This window comes from Argopecten irradians, chromosome 13 (genome assembly GCF_041381155.1).
Source record: "Argopecten irradians isolate NY chromosome 13, Ai_NY, whole genome shotgun sequence".
Taxonomy (NCBI): Eukaryota; Metazoa; Mollusca; class Bivalvia; order Pectinida; family Pectinidae; genus Argopecten; species Argopecten irradians.
The window spans coordinates 36,460,132-36,486,378 of record NC_091146.1 but is presented as its reverse complement, the minus strand read 5'-3'; the positions used below and the strand labels follow the sequence as shown (position 1 = coordinate 36,486,378).

Genomic DNA, 26,247 nt, shown 5'->3' with positions numbered 1-26,247 from the left:
AAGGTTTTTAATGGACTCCGAAAACGTTCACTTTTGCTTTTGAGTACATATTTTATTATTTTTTTTTATTTTGTTGAAAATTTCTTAAAAACACATTTTTTTTGTTTGCTCCAGGCTATAACTCATTAAGTTCATTAAAGTATATATTTATCTACGTGAAACATTCTGTATGTATCGGGTTTGATACGCCTGAACTACAGCCTTATTGAGTGACTTCCATTTTCGATATTTGATCTGTTACTATGGAAACCGCAGACCTATACAATTAGTACCCCTGTGACTGCCCACATATGTACATGTATATATATATAACATTTTTCTAATTTGTTTTATGATCTTTGACTCGCAGACTCGCCGACAAAGCCAACTATAACAGCTAGCCAACCATCCCCTGTCGTAGGCACTTCTGTAACTCTCGGGTGTTCATCAACTTCACGAACCAAGCCAGACAACCACGGACTCGTTTTCACATCAAGTTGGAAACTTAACGGAAGTTTATTTACCAATGACAGGTTTGATGTTAGTGGCACGAGCCTGATAATCGATCCAGTGCGACTGAGGGACAGGTATAATGCCTATACGTGTACGACAATGGAGAACAGACCTGGGTACAGCGGCTCACCCTCAGAGGACAGTGAAGAGTACCTACTGACGCCCCTTTGTGAGTAGAATTGCCTACCATAGCTTACAATCAAAATAATATTCAGATATTGAACGCATTTTAAATTACAATTTACGATAGCTCGAAGCAGATTGTTCTGTTAATCTAAAGCAAACCCTTTCTAATCGAAACTCTTCCATAATCAAATTCTTCCTAAACCAAGCACTTTTTAAACCAAACTCTTCCTAAACCAAACACTTTCTAAACCAAACACTTTCTAAACCAAACACTTCCTAATCCAAACCTTTCCTAAACCAAATTGTATTTGTACATAAAGTTTATGACATAGGGTGTATTTGGGTATAGAATATTGAGCTGTGCTGAAATAAACTGTATCATTTATAATGATTTGGTAAAGTATTGCACCCCACATATTGACTAACTACGCAATAAATAGTGTATTTGTAATGACAACGAAATCGATTAAGGCGAAAAGAGGTGTAATAAAAAAACATGTAAAATAGGAAAAAGAATATGACTAGTTTCAACATTTATTTTAGTGTCTTTTGATTCAAATTAAAAAACCATTAAATGTGATTATTATTGTATGCAATCCACATCTTGATATCTTCACAATAGAAAATATACCTACCAAAACCAATTAAATTGAATCAAACTCTTACACATATCTTACAGACGGTCCTCAGTTTGTTGATATAGAGGGCGCTGACGGTCGGTCTCCGCTAATCATTGGGGATGTTTTTGGTCCCGTGGTCTGTAACACTGACTGTAACCCCGCCTGTTTGATGGAATGGAGGAGAGGGGGCGTTTTATTACAACTTCCTCAGACTTCTGATAATCAGCTGGTGCTAAGGGACAGCCAATTGCCCAGAACAAGGGAGGTAACTTATACCTGTAATGCCCGAGTGCCAACAAATGCAGGATTCATTGCACCGGCAATAGAAAGGAATGTCAGTGTCCAAGTCTATTGTAAGTATGTTAGAACCAAAAGTTAACTTTTTTAAAACTACAATATAGTAAAACCCCTCTAACTCGAACCCGTATTTCTCGAATACCCCCTATTCGTCGAACTGGTCGTACGGTCCCGACCGTGTCCCTATATAATCTACATGTATGTAACAAAACCCCGGATAGCTCGAACAGCTATTCGTCGAATATATACCCCTTATTCCTCGAACAGAAATATATCCCCGTTTCAGCAAATACATAGTATCTATGTACGTAGGTTTTAATTACAATATATACAATACGTAGGTTTTAATTACAATACTTACAATACGTAGGTTTTAATTACAATATATACAATACGTAGGTTTTAATTACAATATATACAATACGTAGGTTTTAATTACAATATATACAATACGTAGGTTTTAATTAACAATAGTACACGTAAGAGGCCAAAATCTTAGCAATACTAACAAACTCATGATGTAAACGCCTACAACGCGGTGAATGAGTGTACATGATGTATACGCCTACAACGCGTGAAATGACTGTACATGATGTAAACGCCTACAACGCAGTGAAATGAGTGTACATGATGTATACGCCTACAACGCAGTGAAATGAGTGTACATGATGTATACGCCTACAACGCAGTGAAATGAGTGTACATGATGTATACGCCTACAACGCAGTGAAATGAGTGTACATGATGTATACGCCTACAACGCAGTGAAATGAGTGTACATGATGTATACGCCTACAACGCAGTGAAATGAGTGTACATGATGTAAACGCCTACAACGCAGTGAAATGAGTGTACATGATGTATACGCCTACAACGCAGTGAAATGAGTGTACATGATGTATACGCCTACAACGCAGTGAAATGAGTGTACATGATGTATACGCCTACAACGCAGTGAAATGAGTGTACATGATGTATACGCCTACAACGCAGTGAAATGAGTGTACATGATGTATACGCCTACAACGCAGTGAAATGAGTGTACATGATGTATACGCCTACAACGCGGTGAAATGAATGTACATGATGTATACGCCTACAACGCAGTGAAATGAGTGTACATGATGTATACGCCTACAACGCGGTGAAATGAGTGTACATGATGTATACGCCTACAACGCGGTGAAATGAGTGTACATGATGTATACGCCTACAACGCGGTGAAATGAGTGTACATGATGTATACGCCTACAACGCGGTGAAATGAGTGTACATGATGTATACGCCTACAACGCGGTGAAATGAGTGTACATGATGTATACGCCTACAACGCGGTGAAATGAATGTACATGATGTATACGCCTACAACGCGGTGAAATGAGTGTACATGATGTATACGCCTACAACGCGGTGAAATGAGTGTACATGATGTATACGCCTACAACGCGGTGAAATGAGTGTACATGATGTATACGCCTACAACGCGGTGAAATGAGTGTACATGATGTATACGCCTACAACGCGGGTGAAATGAGTGTACATGATGTATACGCCTACAACGCGGTGAAATGACTGTACATGATGTATACGCCTACAACGCGGTGAAATGAGTGTACATGATGTATACGCCTACAACGCGGTGAAATGAGTGTACATGATGTATACGCCTACAACGCGGTGAAATGAGTGTACATGATGTATACGCCTACAACGCGGTGAAATGAGTGTACATGATGTATACGCCTACAACGCGGTGAAATGAGTGTACATGATGTATACGCCTACAACGCGGTGAAATGAGTGTACATGATGTATACGCCTACAACGCGGTGAAATGATGATGTACATGATGTATACGCCTACAACGCGGTGAAATGAGTGTACATGATGTATACGCCTACAACGCAGTGAAATGGTGTACATGATGTATACGCCTACAACGCAGTGAAATGAGTGTACATGATGTATACGCCTACAACGCAGTGAAATGAGTGTACATGATGTATACGCCTACAACGCAGTGAAATGAGTGTACATGATGTATACGCCTACAACGCGGTGAAATGAGTGTACATGATGTATACGCCTACAACGCGGTGAAATGAGTGTACATGATGTATACGCCTACAACGCAGTGAAATGTGTGTACATGATGTATACGCCTACAACGCAGTGAAATGAGTGTACATGATGTATACGCCTACAACGCAGTGAAATGTGTGTACATGATGTATACGCCTACAACGCAGTGAAATGATGTATTACGCCTACAACGCAGTGAAATGTGTGTACATGATGTATACGCCTACAACGCAGTGAAATGTGTGTACATGATGTATACGCCTACAACGCGGTGAAATGAGTGTACATGATGTATACGCCTACAACGCAGTGAAATGAGTGTACATGATGTATACGCCTACAACGCGGTGAAATGAGTGTACATGATGTATACGCCTACAACGCGGTGAAATGTGTGTACATGATGTATACGCCTACAACGCGGTGAAATGAGTGTACATGATGTATACGCCTACAACGCGGTGAAATGAGTGTACATGATGTATACGCCTACAACGCGGTGAAATGTGTGTACATGATGTATACGCCTACAACGCGGTGAAATGAGTGTACATGATGTATACGCCTACAACGCGGTGAAATGTGTGTACATGATGTATACGCCTACAAGGCGGTGAAATGAGTGTACATGATGTATACGCCTACAACGCGGTGAAATGTGTGTACATGATGTATACGCCTACAACGCGGTGAAATGAGTGTACATGATGTATACGCCTACAACGCGGTGAAATGAGTGTACATGATGTATACGCCTACAACGCGGTGAAATGAGTGTACATGATGTATACGCCTACAACGCAGTGAAATGAGTGTACATGATGTATACGCCTACAACGCGGTGAAATGAGTGTACATGATGTATACGCCTACAACGCGGTGAAATGAGTGTACATGATGTATACGCCTACAACGCGGTGAAATGAGTGTACATGATGTATACGCCTACAACGCGGTGAAATGAGTGTACATGATGTATACGCCTACAACGCAGTGAAATGAGTGTACATGATGTATACGCCTACAACGCAGTGAAATGAGTGTACATGATGTATACGCCTACAACGCGGTGAAATGAGTGTACATGATGTATACGCCTACAACGCGGTGAAATGTGTGTACATGATGTATACGCCTACAACGCGGTGAAATGAGTGTACATGATGTATACGCCTACAACGCGGTGAAATGTGTGTACATGATGTATACGCCTACAACGCGGTGAAATGTGTGTACATGATGTATACGCCTACAACGCGGTGAAATGAGTGTACATGATGTATACGCCTACAACGCAGTGAAATGTGTGTACATGATGTATACGCCTACAACGCGGTGACATGTGTGTACATGATGTATACGCCTACAACGCGGTGAAATGTGTGTACATGATGTATACGCCTACAACGCGGTGAAATGAGTGTACATGATGTATACGCCTACAACGCGGTGAAATGAGTGTACATGATGTATACGCCTACAACGCGGTGAAATGTGTGTACATGATGTATACGCCTACAACGCGGTGAAATGAGTGTACATGATGTATACGCCTACAACGCGGTGAAATGAGTGTACATGATGTATACGCCTACAACGCGGTGAAATGAGTGTACATGATGTATACGCCTACAACGCGGTGAAATGAGTGTACATGATGTATACGCCTACAACGCGGTGAAATGTGTGTACATGATGTATACGCCTACAACGCGGTGAAATGAGTGTACATGATGTATACGCCTACAACGCGGTGAAATGTGTGTACATGATGTATACGCCTACAACGCGGTGAAATGAGTGTACATGATGTATACGCCTACAACGCGGCGAAATGTGTGTACATGATGTATACGCCTACAACGCGGTGAAATGAGTGTACATGATGTATACGCCTACAACGCGGTGAAATGTGTGTACATGATGTATACGCCTACAACGCGGTGAAATGTGTGTACATGATGTATACGCCTACAACGCGGTGAAATGTGTGTACATGATGTATACGCCTACAACGCGGTGAAATGAGTGTACATGATGTATACGCCTACAACGCGGTGAAATGAGTGTACATGATGTATACGCCTACAACGCGGTGAAATGAGTGTGTACATGATGTATACGCCTACAACGCGGTGAAATGTGTGTACATGATGTATACGCCTACAACGCGGTGACATGTGTGTACATGATGTATACGCCTACAACGCGGTGACATGTGTGTACATGATGTATACGCCTACAACGCGGTGACATGTGTGTACATGATGTATACGCCTACAACGCGGTGAAATGTGTGTACATGATGTATACGCCTACAACGCGGTGAAATGGTGTACATGATGTATACGCCTACAACGCGGTGAAATGTGTGTACATGATGTATACGCCTACAACGCGGTGAAATGTGTGTACATGATGTATACGCCTACAACGCGGTGAAATGTGTGTACATGATGTATACGCCTACAACGCGGTGAAATGTGTGTACATGATGTATACGCCTACAACGCGGTGAAATGTGTGTACATGATGTATACGCCTACAACGCGGTGAAATGTGTGTACATGATGTATACGCCTACAACGCGGTGAAATGTGTGTACATGATGTATACGCCTACAACGCGGTGAAATGTGTGTACATGATGTATACGCCTACAACGCGGTGAAATGTGTGTACATGATGTATACGCCTACAACGCGGTGAAATGTGTGTACATGATGTATACGCCTACAACGCGGTGAAATGTGTGTACATGATGTATACGCCTACAACGCGGTGAAATGTGTGTACATGATGTATACGCCTACAACGCGGTGAAATGTGTGTACATGATGTATACGCCTACAACGCGGTGAAATGTGTACATGATGATACGCCTACAACGCGGTGAAATGATGTACATGATGTATACGCCTACAACGCGGTGAAATGAGTGTACATGATGTATACGCCTACAACGCGGTGAAATGAGTGTACATGATGTATACGCCTACAACGCGGTGAAATGAGTGTACATGATGTATACGCCTACAACGCGGTGAAATGAGTGTACATGATGTATACGCCTACAACGCGGTGAAATGAGTGTACATGATGTATACGCCTACAACGCGGTGAAATGAGTGTACATGATGTATACGCCTACAACGCGGTGAAATGAGTGTACATGATGTATACGCCTACAACGCGGTGAAATGATGTACATGATGTATACGCCTACAACGCGTGAATGAAAACATGATTAGTGTACATGATGTATGTATACGCCTACAACGCGGTGAAATGAGTGTACATGATGTATACGCCTACAACGCGGTGAAATGAGTGTACATGATGTATACGCCTACAACGCGGTGAAATGAGTGTACATGATGTATACGCCTACAACGCGGTGAAATGTGTGTACATGATGTATACGCCTACAACGCGGTGAAATGAGTGTACATGATGTATACGCCTACAACGCGGTGAAATGAGTGTACATGATGTAAACGCCTACAACGCGGTGAAATGAGTGTACATGATGTATACGCCTACAACGCGGTGAAATGAGTGTACATGATGTATACGCCTACAACGCGGTGAAATGAGTGTACATGATGTATACGCCTACAACGCGGTGACATGTGTGTACATGATGTATACGCCTACAACGCGGTGACATGTGTGTACATGATGTATACGCCTACAACGCGGTGAAATGAGTGTACATGATGTATACGCCTACAACGCGGTGAAATGAGTGTACATGATGTATACGCCTACAACGCGGTTGTGACATGTGTGTACATGATGTATACGCCTACAACGCGGTGAAATGAGTGTACATGATGTATACGCCTACAACGCGGTGAAATGAGTGTACATGATGTATACGCCTACAACGCGGTGAAATGTGTGTACATGATGTATACGCCTACAACGCGGTGAAATGAGTGTACATGATGTATACGCCTACAACGCAGTGAAATGTGTGTACATGATGTATACGCCTACAACGCGGTGAAATGAGTGTACATGATGTATACGCCTACAACGCAGTGAAATGAGTGTACATGATGTATACGCCTACAACGCGGTGAAATGAGTGTACATGATGTATACGCCTACAACGCGGTGAAATGAGTGTACATGATGTATACGCCTACAACGCGGTGAAATGAGTGTACATGATGTATACGCCTACAACGCGGTGAAATGAGTGTACATGATGTATACGCCTACAACGCGGTGAAATGAGTGTACATGATGTATACGCCTACAACGCGGTGAAATGAGTGTACATGATGTATACGCCTACAACGCGGTGAAATGAGTGTACATGATGTATACGCCTACAACGCGGTGAAATGAGTGTACATGATGTATACGCCTACAACGCATGATGTATACGCCTACAACGCGGTGAAATGAGTGTACATGATGTATACGCCTACAACGCGGTGACATGTGTGTACATGATGTATACGCCTACAACGCGGTGAAATGAGTGTACATGATGTATACGCCTACAACGCGGTGAAATGAGTGTACATGATGTATACGCCTACAACGCGGTGACATGTGTGTACATGATGTATACGCCTACAACGCAGTGAAATGAGTGTACATGATGTATACGCCTACAACGCGGTGAAATGAGTGTACATGATGTAAACGCCTACAACGCGGTGAAATGAGTGTACATGATGTAAACGCCTACAACGCGGTGACAATGTGTGTACATGATGTATACGCCTACAACGCGGTGACATGTGTGTACATGATGTATACGCCTACAACGCGGTGACATGTGTGTACATGATGTATACGCCTACAACGCGGTGACATGTGTGTACATGATGTATACGCCTACAACGCAGTGAAATGAGTGTACATAATGTATACGCCTACAACGCGGTGAAATGAATGTACATGATGTATACGCCTACAACGCGGTGACATGTGTGTACATGATGTATACGCCTACAACGCAGTGAAATGAGTGTACATGATGTAAACGCCTACAACGCGGTGAAATGAGTGTACATGATGTAAACGCCTACAACGCGGTGAAATGAGTGTACATGATGTAAACGCCTACAACGCGGTGAAATGAGTGTACATGATGTATACGCCTACAATGCGGTGAAATGAGTGTACATGATGTAAACGCCTACAACGCGGTGAAATGAGTGTACATGATGTATACGCCTACAATGCGGTGAAATGAGTGTACATGATGTATACGCCTACAACGCGGTGAAATGAGTGTACATGATGTATACGCCTACAACGCGGTGAAATGAGTGTACATGATGTATACGCCTACAACGCGGTGAAATGAGTGTACATGATGTATACGCCTACAACGCGGTGAAATGAGTGTACATGATGTATACGCCTACAACGCGGTGAAATGAGTGTACATGATGTATACGCGCGGTGACATGATGTATACGTTCTTTCTTTCTAAATCAGGCAGAAAAATGGGAGGTCCGTGTGCTTTTTTGCCCCATTTAAATATTTGTTATTTTTCAATATTTTTGACTAGAAAATAAAAGTGCTCAAATTACCATTAAATGTAGAAATAAAGTGACAAAAGTGTATCATTTCACACATTGATGTTTAACATTTTAATTAACATGAACCCAGTGAAGATTTACAGCAAAATCTTACTCGATACAGCTGAAAATGCGGACGTGGTGATGATTTAAGTAAAAACATTTAAGCAAAAAATGGGAAAACGGTGGCTATACTCAAAGCCAAAAAAGACACAATTTTAAAACGGCCGCCAAATGGGCCATTTCTTAAAATCGCTGTGTAAAAAAATCTACTTGAAATAGAAATGTGTTTTTTTTTTGACAAAATTTGCTACAGACTGGCACATGCTACAGATATTGATAAATCGTATTTGAAAATCTGATAACGTTTTTGATCTATGTCGAAACGAGACTTCAACGGGACTGAAACCACAGAAGAATACATCCTTAATCCTGAATTCTACTTACTCCAACATTACAATAGGTTCCAGATTATAAGGATGGAGGATAAGGATAAATATCAGTGTAATCATGACAAAGATGACATATTTTTCTGTATCTATAATTTAACCTATAGATGATCGAATAAAAATATGAGTCGGCCAAGTTCGATTTAAAAAACGTGAAAGGTTAGGGTGAGAGTTAATGTAAGGGCCAAGGTAAAATGGGAGAGTAAAGGGTAAATTTAGGGTGAAAGGTCAGGTGACATTTAGGTTGAAAGGTCAGGGTGAAAGGTTTGAGTGAAGGGTTTAGAGTGAATTATTAGGGTGACAGGTCAGGGATGAAATTTTAAGGGTTAAGGTTCGGGGTTGAAAGGTCAGGCTTAGGATGAATGATAAGAGTGGAAGGTCAGTAAAATGGATTGAGGATAAATATGAGAGTGTGTAATCATGATAAAGATGAGTCACTGAATCAATATCATGATAAAAATTGTTCTGATATATTTATTGTGAATTTTGTTGTTCTGTAAAACAAAAAAGAAATCAGATTAATTAGATCAAATTAGTACATGTATTTGAAGTTTTCGAATTTTATCTGGTGACATGCATATTTTTAGTGAAAGTAGTCGAGAGATATCTATCCTTTAACCATTGTGTTGTCTGTAGTTGCACCCCGGATTACCAATATGACATACCTCGATGAAAAGGATTTTGTCCATCCAATCACCACTGGTGACGACATCAGAATCCCAGAGACGTTTAGTTTGGCTCTCGATGTGGCTGTTGACAGCAACCCGGATCCCGACGTAACATTATTTCATGGCCAGCAAAGAATTGTGAATGGAGGTAGAACTCTAGGAAAATATGAGGTGGTGGTGGAAAACCTCCAGTGTAACCACACAGGAATGTACCGTGTCAGTGCGTCTAACATTGTCACTCGGGACAGAAGTGATAAAGACCCGGATGAGAAGCAGTTTGAACTTCATGTCTCTTGTAAGTATACATGTCTGTACTGTTTCACTGATTTGGTCAATCACATGCCACAACTCTAGTGTCGAGTGATGTTGATTGATCACTATAAAATTGTATATTGCCGCCCGAAGTGTCAGGGTAGCATTTAATGATCGTTCTGCATGAATTACTGTTTGTGTGTGTGTCGTCTGCCGTACGTCAAGTTTTCCATTGACTTCTTTTTACAAACCAAAAAAGCACAAGGTACTGAATTTCGTTTGTAGTGTGCTGGGATGAAGGGCTTCCAAGTTTGTTCAAATGAATAACCTTTAGCTGCATTCAAGGTCACAGTGGTCAATTAGTCTAAAATCTTTAAATAATATCTTGTCAATAAAAAGAGGCCTAGAGGCCTGGTGTTGGGCCTGTGAAATGCTGGGATGAAGGGCTGCCGAGTTTGTTTTTTTCAAAATGTATGAACTTGGATGTGATTCAATGTCACAAGGGTCAAAAAAGACCAAAATCTTTAAACGATATCTTGTATGTCACAATGAGACATATAAACCTTGTATTGCGCTTTTGACATACTGGGATGAATCTATCAAATTAATGACTTTAACCTATTTTTAAGGTGACAGTAGTCAAATATATCAGAAACGTACAATTACTACCGAAGAGTTCTTTCTATACACTTATTAATCAAAAGCCACAGATGAGCATTTGTAGCGCATTTGATTCTGTTGGATATATCCAAAGGTTTTATTAGCATACTATCCTATTAACAGCCAGGGTCATTTAAGGAAAGCCGGAGTACCTGGAGAAAAAACACCGACCAGCGATCAGTACCTTGCAACGGGATCACATGGGATTCGAAGGGTCGAACCCAGAGGTGAAAGACTTCTTGAAATATGTCGGGATATCTTAACACTCGACCACTGCGACTCCCATTTATCCAAAGATAAAAAAGATATTTTCCTCACTTTTGTATACTTTGACTGGGTTGCATTATGCCATTGGACCTCTTCTTTTACAAATAATGTAGTATGTCTCTTATCTGAATAATCGATGTCATTCAAACCGAGGTTTCCACGTGATGTCCCCATTAGCCAAAATCAAAAGTAATATTATAATTTATTTCCTAAATTGCATGTTTGAAATTGCGTTTCATGTCTAAATATCTAAGGTCAAAGTCTACTACAAATGGGAAAAAACTTGTCATACTGTTAACTGAACTTGAAGATGACACAGCTGCTTTTGTGGAGACCTTGTTTCTTTTTTTTTCTTTTCATGCGTTAATTCGATGTGTCAGTAACTCAGTATATTAAAATTGTTTTGGGTTCTCCCAGAAGACAGTTCTATCAGTGGTATATATGGACCTGATGATGTGTCCCTGTATTGTAGGTTCCCCCCAGAAGACTGGGATCTGTCAGTGGTATATAAGGACCTGATGATGTGTCCCTGTATTGTAGGTTCCCCCAGAAGACTGGGATCTGTCAGTGGTATATAAGGACCTGATGATGTGTCCCTGTATTGTAGGTTCCTCAGAAGACTGGGTTCTGTCAGTAGTATATAAGGACCTGATGATGTGTCCCTGTATTGTAGGGTCCCCCCAGAAGACTGGGATCTGTCAGTAGTATATAAGAACCTGATGATGTGTCCCTGTATTGTAGGTTCCCCCAGAAGACTGGGATCTGTCAGTGGTATATAAGGACCTGATGATGTGTCCCTGTATTGTAGGTTCCCCCAGAAGACTGGGATCTGTCAGTGGTATATAAGGACCTGATGATGTGTCCCTGCATTGTAGGTTCCCCCAGAAGACTGGGATCTGTCAGTGGTATATAAGGACCTGATGATGTCTCCCTGTAATATAGATTCTCCCAGAAGACTGGGATCTGTCAGTGGTATATAAGGACCTGAGATGTGTCCCTGTATTGTAGGTTCCCCCAGAAGACTGGGATCTGTCAGTGGTATATAAGGACCTGATGATGTGTCACTGTATTGTAGGTCCCCCAAGAAGACTGGGATCTGTCAGTGGTATATAAGGACCTGATGATGTGTCCCTGTTTTGTAGGTTCCCCCAGAAGACTGGGATCTGTCAGTAGTATATAAGGACCTGATGACGTGTCCCTGTATTGTAGGTTCCCCCAGAAGACTGGGATCTGTCAGTGGTATATAAGGACCTGATGATGTGTCCCTGCATTGTAGGTTCCCCCAGAAGACTGGGATCTGTCAGTGGTATATAAGGACCTGATGATGTGTCCCTGTATTGTAGGTTCCCCCAGAAGACTGGGATCTGTCAGTGGTATATAAGGACCTGATGATGTGTCCCTGTATTGTAGGTTCCCCCCAGAAGACTGGGATCTGTCAGTGGTATATAAGGACCTGATGATGTGTCCCTGTATTGTAGGTTCCCCAAGAAGACTGGGATCTGTCAGTGGTATATAAGGACCTGATGATGTATCCCTGTATTGTAGGTTCCCCCAGAAGACTGGGATCTGTCAGTGGTATATAAGGACCTGATGATGTGTCCCTGTATTGTAGGTCCCCCAGAAGACTGGGATATGCCAGTGGTATATAAGGACCTGATGATGTGTCCCTGTATTGTAGGGTCCCCCCAGAAGACTGGGATCTGTCAGTGGTATATAAGGACCTGATGATGTGTCCCTGTATTGTAGGTTCCCCCAGAAGACTGGGATCTGTCAGTGGTATATAAGGACCTGATGATGTGTCCCTGTATTGTAGGTTCCCCCAGAAGACTGGGATCTGTTAGTGGTATATAATGACCTGACGATGTGTCCCTGTATTGTAGGTTCCTCAGAAGACTGGGATCTGTCAGTGGTATATAAGGACCTGATGATGTGTCCCTGTATTGTAGGTTCTCCCAGAAGACTGGGATCTGTCAGTGGTATATAAGGACCTGATGATGTGTCCCTGTATTGTAGGTTCCCCAAGAAGACTGGGATCTGTCAGTGGTATATAAGGACCTGATGATGTGTCCCTGTTTTGTAGGTTCCCCCAGAAGACTGGGATCTGTCAGTAGTATATAAGGACCTGATGACGTGTCCCTGTATTGTAGGTTCCTCAGAAGACTGGGTTCTGTCAGTAGTATATAAGGACCTGATGATGTGTCCCTGTATTGTAGGGTCCCCCCAGAAGACTGGGATCTGTCAGTAGTATATAAGAACCTGATGATGTGTCCCTGTATTGTAGGTTCCCCCAGAAGACTGGGATCTGTCAGTGGTATATAAGGACCTGATGATGTGTCCCTGTATTGTAGGTTCCCCCAGAAGACTGGGATCTGTCAGTGGTATATAAGGACCTGATGATGTGTCCCTGTATTGTAGGTTCCCCCAGAAGACTGGGATCTGTCAGTGGTATATAAGGACCTGATGATGTCTCCCTGTAATATAGATTCTCCCAGAAGACTGGGATCTGTCAGTGGTATATAAGGACCTGATGATGTGTCCCTGTATTGTAGGTTCCCCCAGAAGACTGGGATCTGTCAGTGGTATATAAGGACCTGATGATGTGTCACTGTATTGTAGGTCCCCCAAGAAGACTGGGATCTGTCAGTGGTATATAAGGACCTGATGATGTGTCCCTGTTTTGTAGGTTCCCCCAGAAGACTGGGATCTGTCAGTAGTATATAAGGACCTGATGACGTGTCCCTGTATTGTAGGGTCCCCCAGAAGACTGGGATCTGTCAGTGGTATATAAGGACCTGATGATGTGTCCCTGTATTGTAGGTTCCCCCAGAAGACTGGGATCTGTCAGTGGTATATAAGGACCTGATGATGTATCCCTGTATTGTAGGTTCCCCCCAGAAGACTGGGATCTGTCAGTGGTATATAAGGACCTGATGATGTGTCCCTGTATTGTAGGTTCCCCCAGAAGACTGGGATCTGTCAGTGGTATATAAGGACCTGATGATGTGTCCCTGTATTGTAGGTTCCCCCAGAAGACTGGGATCTGTCAGTGGTATATAAGGACCTGATGATGTGTCCCTGTATTGTAGATTCCCTTAGAAGACTGGGATCTGTCAGTGGTATAAGGACCTGATGATGTGTCCCTGTATTGTAGGTTCTCCCAGAAGACTTGGTTCTGTCAGTGGTATATAAGGACCTGATGATGTGTCCCTGTATTGTAGGTTCCCTCAGAAGACTGGGATCTGTCAGTGGTATATAAGGACCTGATGATGTGTCCCTGTATTGTAGGTTCCCCCAGAAGACTTGGTTCTGTCAGTGGTATATAAGGACCTGATGATGTGTCCCTGTATTGTAGGTTCCCCCAGAAGACTTGGTTCTGTCAGTGGTATATAAGGACCTGATGATGTGTCCCTGTATTGTAGGTTCCCCCAGAAGACTTGGTTCTGTCAGTGGTATATAAGGACCTGATGATGTGTCCCTGTATTGTAGGTTCTCCCAGAAGACTTGGTTCTGTCAGTAGTATATAAGGACCTGGTTATATTTCTCTGTATTTCAGGTTCTCCCAGAAGACTGGGCTTTGTCAGTGGCATAATTGGATTAGCCGGGAAGAAAGGCCAGACTATTCCAGTTAATGTCACAGTGATAGCGAATCCGAAGCCAACTGCCCAGTGGTCGGACGGTGTGCGTGTCATACCGAACATAGCAAACAACGAGTATACGCACATTGTTCGTGGAACCGTCCAGATTAACTCTGTTCCCGAGGATTACCGTCAATACCACGTTAACATCACGAATGGCGTCGGAGACGCACTGACTGTCACATTCCAGATCCGTCCTGAAGGTAACTCTCTTCTTCTTACTTTGGCCCAACTGAAGGTGATGGGACACATTGTTTTTGCTTGCAAATCTTATGTCTTCCAATTTCGTCCGCTGGGAAGGTATCTGGAGGAGCCTTTCTCAAAAAATAAAAATGATTCAACAGTAGTAGGAATTGCAAGAAAAACTAATATTTTATACGGATTTATAGGGATACCGAATATTATTTTTTGGAAAGATTGGTTGCCATGGTAACGAAATGGATGCATCTGATTGGTGAAATTTTTTAGATGTTTTTGAAAAGTGTGAAAATTGGTAAATGTGCGTAGGGATATCGAACATAATTGGAACATTTCTGTTTTGAAAACGTTGTCAGGAAACCATATATGACTCTAAATAAAAAATTAGAATTAATCAAAATTTAATTGATTAATTAAATTAGCAAAAATTACTAACTTAAGTGACGGCAAAAACCAGTTTACAGCAATGAGAAAACAGTATTTATCATATAACTGGCCCGGGTAGCCATGTCATAGATACCTAAAGAAACACGTGTAATAATGCTAATGTTACGTCACATGTTATAATATTACGTCACACTATTGTTTCAATGTATGGAAGCATCAAATTCAAGACTTATTTCGCCTCACTTGCATAGAAATAAAATTGAAAGTTTTGTCTATATATATAATCTTACACTTGTGGCTATGTAAAATGAAATTTATCAAAGTTGTTAAATGACTTGCATATCACATAGTCACTCATGTAATATCCTGTATATCTACTTATATCAATTACTCTGGTTAGAACTTGTCATGTGATCAATAGATTCTTACATTCGTTGCTACGTACATGTAATATGAAATTGATCAAAATTGCATATCACAAAGTCACTCCTATATATCTACTTCTACTTAGTAACTTCCTCACTCTGATAGGAATGTAACTAAGTCATTTAGGAGGATTGATTTAAAACTGAGCAAATTGATGTGGTCAGATAGGTGACATATCATATTTGTATGGATATTTTTGACATGAATATTTCAGATTCCATGTAACTTGTTAAACCTGACCATGTAATTATGTTTATATATATCCAATTTTTTCTGGGCTGCAAACTTTAGTGACCCTCCACAGACAGTTGTCTTGTACAGCCAGCGGTTTTTGGTGGGTCATTTCTTCTCCGTTTATACGTCAGGGGACAATTCAGTCTAAGAGTACATTAGAATTTACACATGTATCGAAAACAAAAGAATTGTAATGAAAGTGAAATTAGTTGGTTTTACTGTGAAATGCCAGAAATACCCTGTGAAATGTTCAAATTTGTTCGCCATCCGCCATTACACATTGTGGTAGAACTCTTTTATTCTGAAATCTGACCCTTGCTATTGGAGTAAAGCTATTTTTTTCTAGAGGACTTCAAATGTCTTTTTTTTCTTCAATATTTAATGTTGATATGTTTCAAGAAATTTAGAACATTACATTCATGCCATGTTCAGCTTAGTGGTCGTGTAACAGAGAAAGCCTCACTTAATTGTGTCTTTAAAATAGCGAAACTAAGATTTTAGTAAGTATGACCTACATTTGTAGCTAATTTCATTAATCAAAAACTTGAATGGTGCCCATGAGTGTACAAGTTTACTAGTGCAGTATTTCAATCTAGATTTTAACACAGTAACATATGAAGTTAATAATCCTAATGTCCGGTATAATCTTTGGGACTTTTTTTTAGGTTTTATTTCAAAGAAAATAAAACACGAAATTATAGCATTCTCTTCTTTTAGGATTAAATATTGTAAAACAATTCAAATAAACAAGGTATTAGTCATATTGTGATTTTTTTAAATTAAATATATAATCAAAGATTTTGGGTAATTTTGAAATACAAAATTATAAAATTTTGTAACCTCTTGAATATAATATAATAAAATCAAACAAGGTATGCATATTGTTTATTGAATTTTAAAGTTGCTCCACCGCCGACAAATGGCCTTTTTTCACTATCAAAAACAGGAGCAGGCGATTTTGTTTTTTCTTCAGTTACAAAAGTTTCTTACTTTACACCATTACCACCATGGAAAAGTTTGAGCTTCTAATTTTTTCTTCAAGTTAAAAATATGAAAAATAATTAATTGCATTCTAAAAAAAATCCTTGGCACTATATCCTATATGGAATGAAGTACTGATTGCCAATGTACCTAAGGCAAAATGAATTATTTTGTATTATTTTTTGTGTTAATTAGACATATAAATACACGATTAAACACCAGTTATTGTTCATATAATGAATATCATTTATGCTCTGTCGGCGGTGGAGCATATTTAACGAAAACAAAACACAAAATTACAAAATTATGGGAAACTTTTAAAATTAATACTATGTTCTTCATAAAATTAACTAAAATAAACAAAGTATAAATATCCCGTCTTTGCATATCATAGAGTGTACTCCCTTGCGAGAATGTCTATTGTGACGTCAGCATAGTGTGGGCAAAATTCACGTCGTTTTTTCTGAAAAGTATGACGCCACAATCAATACCCACCCGCAAGGGCAGATAACTCTGTGATATGCAAACAAATAATTGTGTTTTCTGACTTACAGACGTCCCGGATTCCCCAGTCGACTTCAAGGCGTCTGTTATCGGCTCAAACACCGTCACAGTCACGTGGACGTCAGGGTTCGACGGCGGGAATCCACAACTGTTCCATGTGGATGTAATGTCCGAGGGTCAGGAATGGATGATCAACAGGGTGAACATCACAGACATAGGGACAGGGGCAATGATGGTTCACACGCTGGATGGGTTAAACCCGAGTACTGAATACTTCATCAGGCTGAACGTCTCCAACAGAATTGGGCGAGGGAACTCCTCAGTGATCAGCGTCCAGACTATTGGTGGGTAAATATAGACTGTCTCCAATATAATTGGGCGAGGGAACTCCTCAGTGATCAGCGTCCAGACTATTGGTGGGTATATATAGACTGTCTCCAACATAATTGGGCGAGGGAAGTCCTCGGTGATCAGCGTCCAGACTATTGGTGGGTATATATAGACTGTCTCCAACATAATTGGGCGGGGGAATTCCTCGGGGATCAGCGACCAGACTATTGGTGGGTATATATAGACTGTCTCTAAATAATTGGGCGGGGAAAGTCCTCGGGGATCAGCGACCAGACTATTGGTGGGTATATATAGACTGTCTCCAACAGAATAGGGCGGGGGGAACTCCTCAGTGATCAGCGTCCAGACTATTGGTGGGTATATATAGAATGTCTCCAACATAATAGGGCGGGGGAATTCCTCAGTGATCAGCGTCCAGACTATTGGTGGGTATATATAGAATGTCTCCAACAGAATAGGTCGGGGGAATTCCTCGGGGATCAGCGTCCAGACTATTGGTGGGTATATATAGACTGCCTCCAACAGAATAGGGCGGGGGAATTCCTCAGTGATCAGCGTCCAGACTATTGGTGGGTATATATAGAATGTCTCCAACAGAATAGGGCGGGGGAATTAATCGCAGATCAGCGTCCAGACTATTGGTGGGCATATATAGAATGTCTCTAATGTAATTGGGCGGGGGAAGTCCTCAGTGATCAGCGTCCAGACTATTGGTGAGTATATATAGACTGTCTCCAACAGAATAGGGCGGAGAATTCCTCGGGGATCAGCGACCAGACTATTGGTGGGTATATATAGACTGTCTCCAACAGAATAGGGCGGAGAATTCCTCGGGGATCAGCGACCAGACTATTGGTGGGTATATATAGACTGTCTCCAACAGAATAGGGCGGAGAATTCCTCGGGGATCAGCGACCAGACTATTGGTGGGTATATATAGACTGTCTCCAACAGAATAGGGCGGAGGAATTAATCGCAGATCAGCGACCAGACTATTGGTGGGTATATATAGACTGTCTCTAATGTAATTGGGCGGGAGAATTCCTCGGGGATCAGCGACCAGACTATTGGTGGGTATATATAGACTGTCTCCAACAGAATTGGGCGGGGGAAGTCCTCGGGGATCAGCGTCCAGACTATTGGTGGGTATATATAGACTGTCTCCAACATAATTGGGCGGGGGAAGTCCTCAGTGATCAGCGTCCAGACTATTGGTGGGTATATATAGAATGTCTCCAACAGAATAGGTCGGGGGAATTCCTCGGGGATCAGCGTCCAGACTATTGGTGGGTATATATAGACTGTCTCCAACATAATTGGGCGGGGGAAGTCCTCGGGGATCAGCGACCAGACTATTGGTGGGTATATATAGACTGTCTCCAACATAATTGGGCGGGGGAAGTCCTCGGGGATCAGCGACCAGACTATTGGTGGGTATATATAGACTGCCTCCAACAGAATAGGGCGGGGGAATTCCTCAGTGATCAGCGTCCAGACTATTGGTGGGTATATATAGAATGTCTCCAACAGAATAGGGCGGGGGAATTAATCGCAGATCAGCGTCCAGACTATTGGTGGGCATATATAGACTGTCTCTAATGTAATTGGGCGGGGGAAGTCCTCAGTGATCAGCGTCCAGACTATTGGTGAGTATATATAGACTGTCTCCAACAGAATAGGGCGGAGGAAGTCCTCGGAGATCAGCGTCCAGACTATTGGTGGGTATATATAGACTGTCTCCAACATAATTGGGCGGGGGAAGTCCTCGGGGATCAGCGACCAGACTATTGGTGGGTATATATAGACTGTCTCCAACATAATTGGGCGGGGAAGTCCTCGGGGATCAGCGACCAGACTATTGGTGGGTATATATAGACTGTCTCCAACAGAATAGGGCGGAGGAATTAATCGCAGATCAGCGACCAGACTATTGGTGGGTATATATAGACTGTCTCTAATGTAATTGGGCGGGAGAATTCCTCGGGGATCAGCGACCAGACTATTGGTGGGTATATATAGACTGTCTCCAACAGAATAGGGCGGAGAATTCCTCGGGGATCAGCGACCAGACTATTGGTGGGTATATATAGACTGTCTCTAATGTAATTGGGCGGAAGAAGTCCTCAGTGATCAGCGTCCAGACTATTGGTGGGTATATATAGAATGTCTCTAACAGAATAGGTCGGGGGAATTCCTCGGGGATCAGCGTCCAGACTATTGGTGGGTATATATAGACTGCCTCCAACAGAATAGGGCGGGGGAATTCCTCAGTGATCAGCGTCCAGACTATTGGTGGGTATATATAGAATGTCTCCAACAGAATAGGGCGGGGGAATTAATCGCAGATCAGCGTCCAGACTATTGGTGGGCATATATAGACTGTCTCTAATGTAATTGGGCGGGGGAAGTCCTCAGTGATCAGCGTCCAGACTATTGGTGAGTATATATAGACTGTCTCCAACAGAATAGGGCGGAGAATTCCTCGGGGATCAGCGACCAGACTATTGGTGGGTATATATATAGACTGTCTCTCAACAGAATAGGGCGGAGAATTCCTCGGGGATCAGCGACCAGACTATTGGTGGGTATATATAGACTGTCTCCAACAGAATAGGGCGGGGGAATTCCTCGGGGATCAGCGACCAGACTATTGGTGGGTATATATAGACTGTCTCCAACAGAATAGGGCGGGGGAATTAATCGCAGATCAGCGACCAGACTATTGGTGGGTATATATAGACTGTCTCTAATGTAATTGGGCGGGAGAATTCCTCGGGGATCAGCGACCAGACTATTGGTGGGTATATATAGACTGTCTCCAACAGAATAGGGCGGAGAATTCCTCGGGGATCAGCGACCAGACTATTGGTGGGTATATATAGACTGTCTCTAATGTAATTGGGCGGGAGAAGTCCTCAGTGATCAGCGTCCAGACTATTGGTTGGTATATATAGACTGTCTCCAATATAATAGGGCGGGGGAACTCCTCGGAGATCAGCGCCCAGACTATTGGTTGGTATATATAGACTGTCTCTAATATAATTGGGCGGGGAAAGTCCTCGGAGATCAGCGTCCAGACTATTGGTGGGTATATTTAGACTGTCTCCAATATAATAGGGCGGGAGAAGTCCTCAGTGATCAGCGTCCAGACTATTGGTGGGTATATTTAGACTGTCTCCAATATAATAGGGCGGGGGAACTCCTCGAAGATCAGCGTCAAGACTATTGGTGGGTATATATAGACTGTCTCCAATATAATAGGGCGGGGGAACTCCTCGGAGATCAGCGTCCAGACTATTGGTGGGTATATTTAGACTGTCTCCAATATAATAGGGCGGGGGAACTCCTCGGAGATCAGCGTCCAGACTATTGGTTGGTATATATAGACTGTCTCTAATATAATTGGGCGGGGAAAGTCCTCGGAGATCAGCGTCCAGACTATTGGTTGGTATATATAGACTGTCTCCAACAGAATAGGGCGGGGGAACTCCTCAGTGATCAGCGTCCAGACTATTGGTGGGTATATATAGAATGTCTCCAACATAATAGGGCGGGGGAATTCCTCAGTGATCAGCGTCCAGACTATTGGTGGGTATATATAGACTGTCTCCAACAGAATAGGGCGGGGGAAGTCCTCGGAGATCAGCGTCCAGACTATTGGTGGGTATATATAGACTGCCTCCAACAGAATAGGGCGGGGGAATTCCTCAGTGATCAGCGTCCAGACTATTGGTGGGTATATATAGAATGTCTCCAACAGAATAGGGCGGGGGAATTCCTCGCAGATCAGCGTCCAGACTATTGGTGGGCATATATAGACTGTCTCTAATGTAATTGGGCGGGGGAAGTCCTCATTGATCAGCGTCCAGACTATTGGTGGGTATATATAGACTGTCTCTAAATAATTGGGCGGAGGAAGTCCTCGGAGATCAGCATTCAGACTATTGGTTGGTATATATAGAGTGTCTCAAACATAATTGGGCGGGGGAATTCCTCAGTGATCAGCGTCCAGACTATTGGTTGGTATATATAGACTGTCTTCAACAGAATAGGGCGGGGGAAGTCCTCAGTGATCAGCGACCAGACTATTGGTGGGTATATATAGACTGTCTCTAATGTAATTGGGCAGGAGAAGTCCTCAGTGATCAGCGTCCAGACTATTGGTTGGTATATATAGACTGTCTCCAATATAATAGGGCGGGGGAACTCCTCGGAGATCAGCGCCCAGACTATTGGTTGGTATATATAGACTGTCTCTAACATAATTGGGCGGGGAAAGTCCTCGGAGATCAGCGTCCAGACTATTGGTGGGTATATATAGACTGCCTCCAACAGAATAGGGCGGGGGAATTCCTCAGTGATCAGCGTCCAGACTATTGGTGGGTATATATAGAATGTCTCCAACAGAATAGGGCGGGGGAATTAATCGCAGATCAGCGTCCAGACTATTGGTGGGCATATATAGACTGTCTCTAATGTAATTGGGCGGGGGAAGTCCTCAGTGATCAGCGTCCAGACTATTGGTGAGTATATATAGACTGTCTCCAACAGAATAGGGCGGAGAATTCCTCGGGGATCAGCGCCCAGACTATTGGTGGGTATATATAGACTGTCTCCAACAGAATAGGGCGGAGAATTCCTCGGGGATCAGCGACCAGACTATTGGTGGGTATATATAGACTGTCTCTAATGTAATTGGGCGGGAGAATTCCTCGGGGATCAGCGACCAGACTATTGGTGGGTATATATAGACTGTCTCCAACAGAATAGGGCGGAGAATTCCTCGGGGATCAGCGACCAGACTATTGGTGGGTATATATAGACTGTCTCTAATGTAATTGGGCGGGAGAAGTCCTCAGTGATCAGCGTCCAGACTATTGGTTGGTATATATAGACTGTCTCCAATATAATAGGGCGGGGGAACTCCTCGGAGATCAGCGCCCAGACTATTGGTTGGTATATATAGACTGTCTCTAATATAATTTGGCGGGGAAAGTCCTCGGAGATCAGCGTCCAGACTATTGGTGGGTATTTTAGACTGTCTCCAATATAATAGGGCGGGAGAAGTCCTCAGTGATCAGCGTCCAGACTATTGGTGGGTATATTTAGACTGTCTCCAATATAAAAGGGCGGGGGAACTCCTCGAAGATCAGCGTCAAGACTGTTGGTGGGTATATATAGACTGTCTCCAATATAATAGGGCGGGGGAACTCCTCGGAGATCAGCGTCCAGACTATTGGTGGGTATATTTAGACTGTCTCCAATATAATAGGGCGGGGGAACTCCTCGAAGATCAGCGTCCAGACTATTGGTTGGTATATATAGACTGTCTCTAATATAATTGGGCGGGGAAAGTCCTCGGAGATCAGCGTCCAGACTATTGGTTGGTATATATAGACTGTCTCCAACAGAATAGGGCGGGGGAACTCCTCAGTGATCAGCGTCCAGACTATTGGTGGGTATATATAGAATGTCTCCAACAGAATAGGGCGGGGGAAGTCCTCGGAGATCAGCGTCCAGACTATTGGTGGGTATATATAGACTGCCTCCAACAGAATAGGGCGGGGGAATTCCTCAGTGATCAGCGTCCAGACTATTGGTGGGTATATATAGAATGTCTCCAACAGAATAGGGCGGGGGAATTCCTCGCAGATCAGCGTCCAGACTATTGGTGGGCATATATAGACTGTCTCTAATGTAATTGGGCGGGGGAAGTCCTCATTGATCAGCGTCCAGACTATTGGTGGGTATATATAGACTGTCTCTAAATAATTGGGCGGAGGAAGTCCTCGGAGATCAGCATTCAGACTATTGGTTGGTATATATAGAGTGTCTCAAACATAATTGGGCGGGGGAATTCCTCAGTGATCAGCGTCCAGACTATTGGTTGGTATATATAGACTGTCTTCAACAGAATAGGGCGGGGGAAGTCCTCAGTGATCAGCGACCAGACTATTGGTGGGTATATATAGACTGTCTCTAATGTAATTGGGCGGGAGAAGTCCTCAGTGATCAGCCTCCAGACTATTGGTTGGTATATATAGACTGTCTCCAATATAATAGGGCGGGGGAACTCCTCGGAGATCAGCGCCCAGACTATTGGTTGGTATATATAGACTGTCTCTAATATAATTGGGCGGGGAAAGTCCTCGGAGATCAGCGTCCAGACTATTGGTGGGTATATTTAGACTGTCTCCAATATAATAGGGCGGGAGAAATCCTCAGTGATCAGCGTCCAGACTATTGGTGGGTATATTTAGACTGTCTCCAATATAATAGGGCGGGGGAACTCCTCGAAGATCAGCGTCCAGACTATTGGTGGGTATATATAGACTGTCTCCAATATAATAGGGCGGGGGAACTCCTCGGAGATCAGCGTCCAGACTATTGGTGGGTATATTTAGACTGTCTCCAATATAATAGGGCGGGGGAACTCCTCGGAGATCAGCGTCCAGACTATTGGTTGGTATATATAGACTGTCTCTAATATAATTGGGCGGGGAAAGTCCTTGGAGATCAGCGTCCAGACTATTGGTTGGTATATATAGACTGTCTCCAACAGAATAGGGCGGGGGAACTCCTCAGTGATCAGCGTCCAGACTATTGGTGGGTATATATAGAATGTCTCCAACATAATAGGGCGGGGGAATTCCTCAGTGATCAGCGTCCAGACTATTGGTGGGTATATATAGAATGTCTCCAACAGAATAGGGCGGGGGAAGTCCTCGGAGATCAGCGTCCAGACTATTGGTGGGTATATATAGACTGCCTCCAACAGAATAGGGCGGGGGAATTCCTCAGTGATCAGCGTCCAGACTATTGGTGGGTATATATAGAATGTCTCCAACAGAATAGGGCGGGGGAATTCCTCGCAGATCAGCGTCCAGACTATTGGTGGGCATATATAGACTGTCTCTAATGTAATTGGGCGGGGGAAGTCCTCAGTGATCAGCGTCCAGACTATTGGTGGGTATATATAGACTGTCTCTAAATAATTGGGCGGAGGAAGTCCTCGGAGATCAGCATTCAGACTATTGGTTGGTATATATAGAGTGTCTCAAACATAATTGGGCGGGGGAATTACTCAGTGATCAGCGTCCAGACTATTGGTTGGTATATATAGACTGTCTTCAACAGAATAGGGCGGGGGAAGTCCTCAGTGATCAGCGTCCAGACTATTGGTTGGTATATATAGACTGTCTCTAATGTAATTGGGCGGGGGAAGTCCTCAGTGATCAGCGTCCAGACTATTGGTGAGTATATATAGACTGTCTCCAACAGAATAGGGCGGAGAATTCCTCGGGGATCAGCGCCCAGACTATTGGTGGGTATATATAGACTGTCTCCAACAGAATAGGGCGGAGAATTCCTCGGGGATCAGCGACCAGACTATTGGTGGGTATATATAGACTGTCTCTAATGTAATTGGGCGGGAGAATTCCTCGGGGATCAGCGACCAGACTATTGGTGGGTATATATAGACTGTCTCCAACATAATTGGGCGGGGGAAGTCCTCGGGGATCAGCGTCCAGACTATTGGTGGGTATATATAGACTGTCTCTAATGTAATTGGGCGGGAGAAGTCCTCAGTGATCAGCGTCCAGACTATTGGTTGGTATATATAGACTGTCTCCAATATAATAGGGCGGGGGAACTCCTCGGAGATCAGCGCCCAGACTATTGGTTGGTATATATAGACTGTCTCTAATATAATTTGGCGGGGAAAGTCCTCGGAGATCAGCGTCCAGACTATTGGTGGGTATATTTAGACTGTCTCCAATATAATAGGGCGGGAGAAGTCCTCAGTGATCAGCGTCCAGACTATTGGTGGGTATATTTAGACTGTCTCCAATATAAAAGGGCGGGGGAACTCCTCGAAGATCAGCGTCAAGACTGTTGGTGGGTATATATAGACTGTCTCCAATATAATAGGGCGGGGGAACTCCTCGGAGATCAGCGTCCAGACTATTGGTGGGTATATTTAGACTGTCTCCAATATAATAGGGCGGGGGAACTCCTCGAAGATCAGCGTCCAGACTATTGGTTGGTATATATAGACTGTCTCTAATA

General features: G+C 42.9%; 1 protein-coding gene across 3 annotated transcripts in view; it reads left to right on the top strand.

Annotated features, from left to right (window-relative positions):
• LOC138306763 (protein sidekick-1-like) overlaps nt 1-26,247 on the top strand; it is a 101,861-nt gene that overhangs the window by 45,342 nt on the left and 30,272 nt on the right. For all 3 annotated transcript variants that reach the window (XM_069247233.1, XM_069247232.1, XM_069247234.1), the window contains exons 4-8: nt 350-661; nt 1,298-1,591; nt 10,251-10,577; nt 15,015-15,299; nt 17,877-18,170. In XM_069247233.1, the coding sequence (XP_069103334.1) occupies nt 350-661; nt 1,298-1,591; nt 10,251-10,577; nt 15,015-15,299; nt 17,877-18,170 (1,512 nt within the window). The remainder of the gene's footprint in view (nt 1-349; nt 662-1,297; nt 1,592-10,250; nt 10,578-15,014; nt 15,300-17,876; nt 18,171-26,247) is intronic.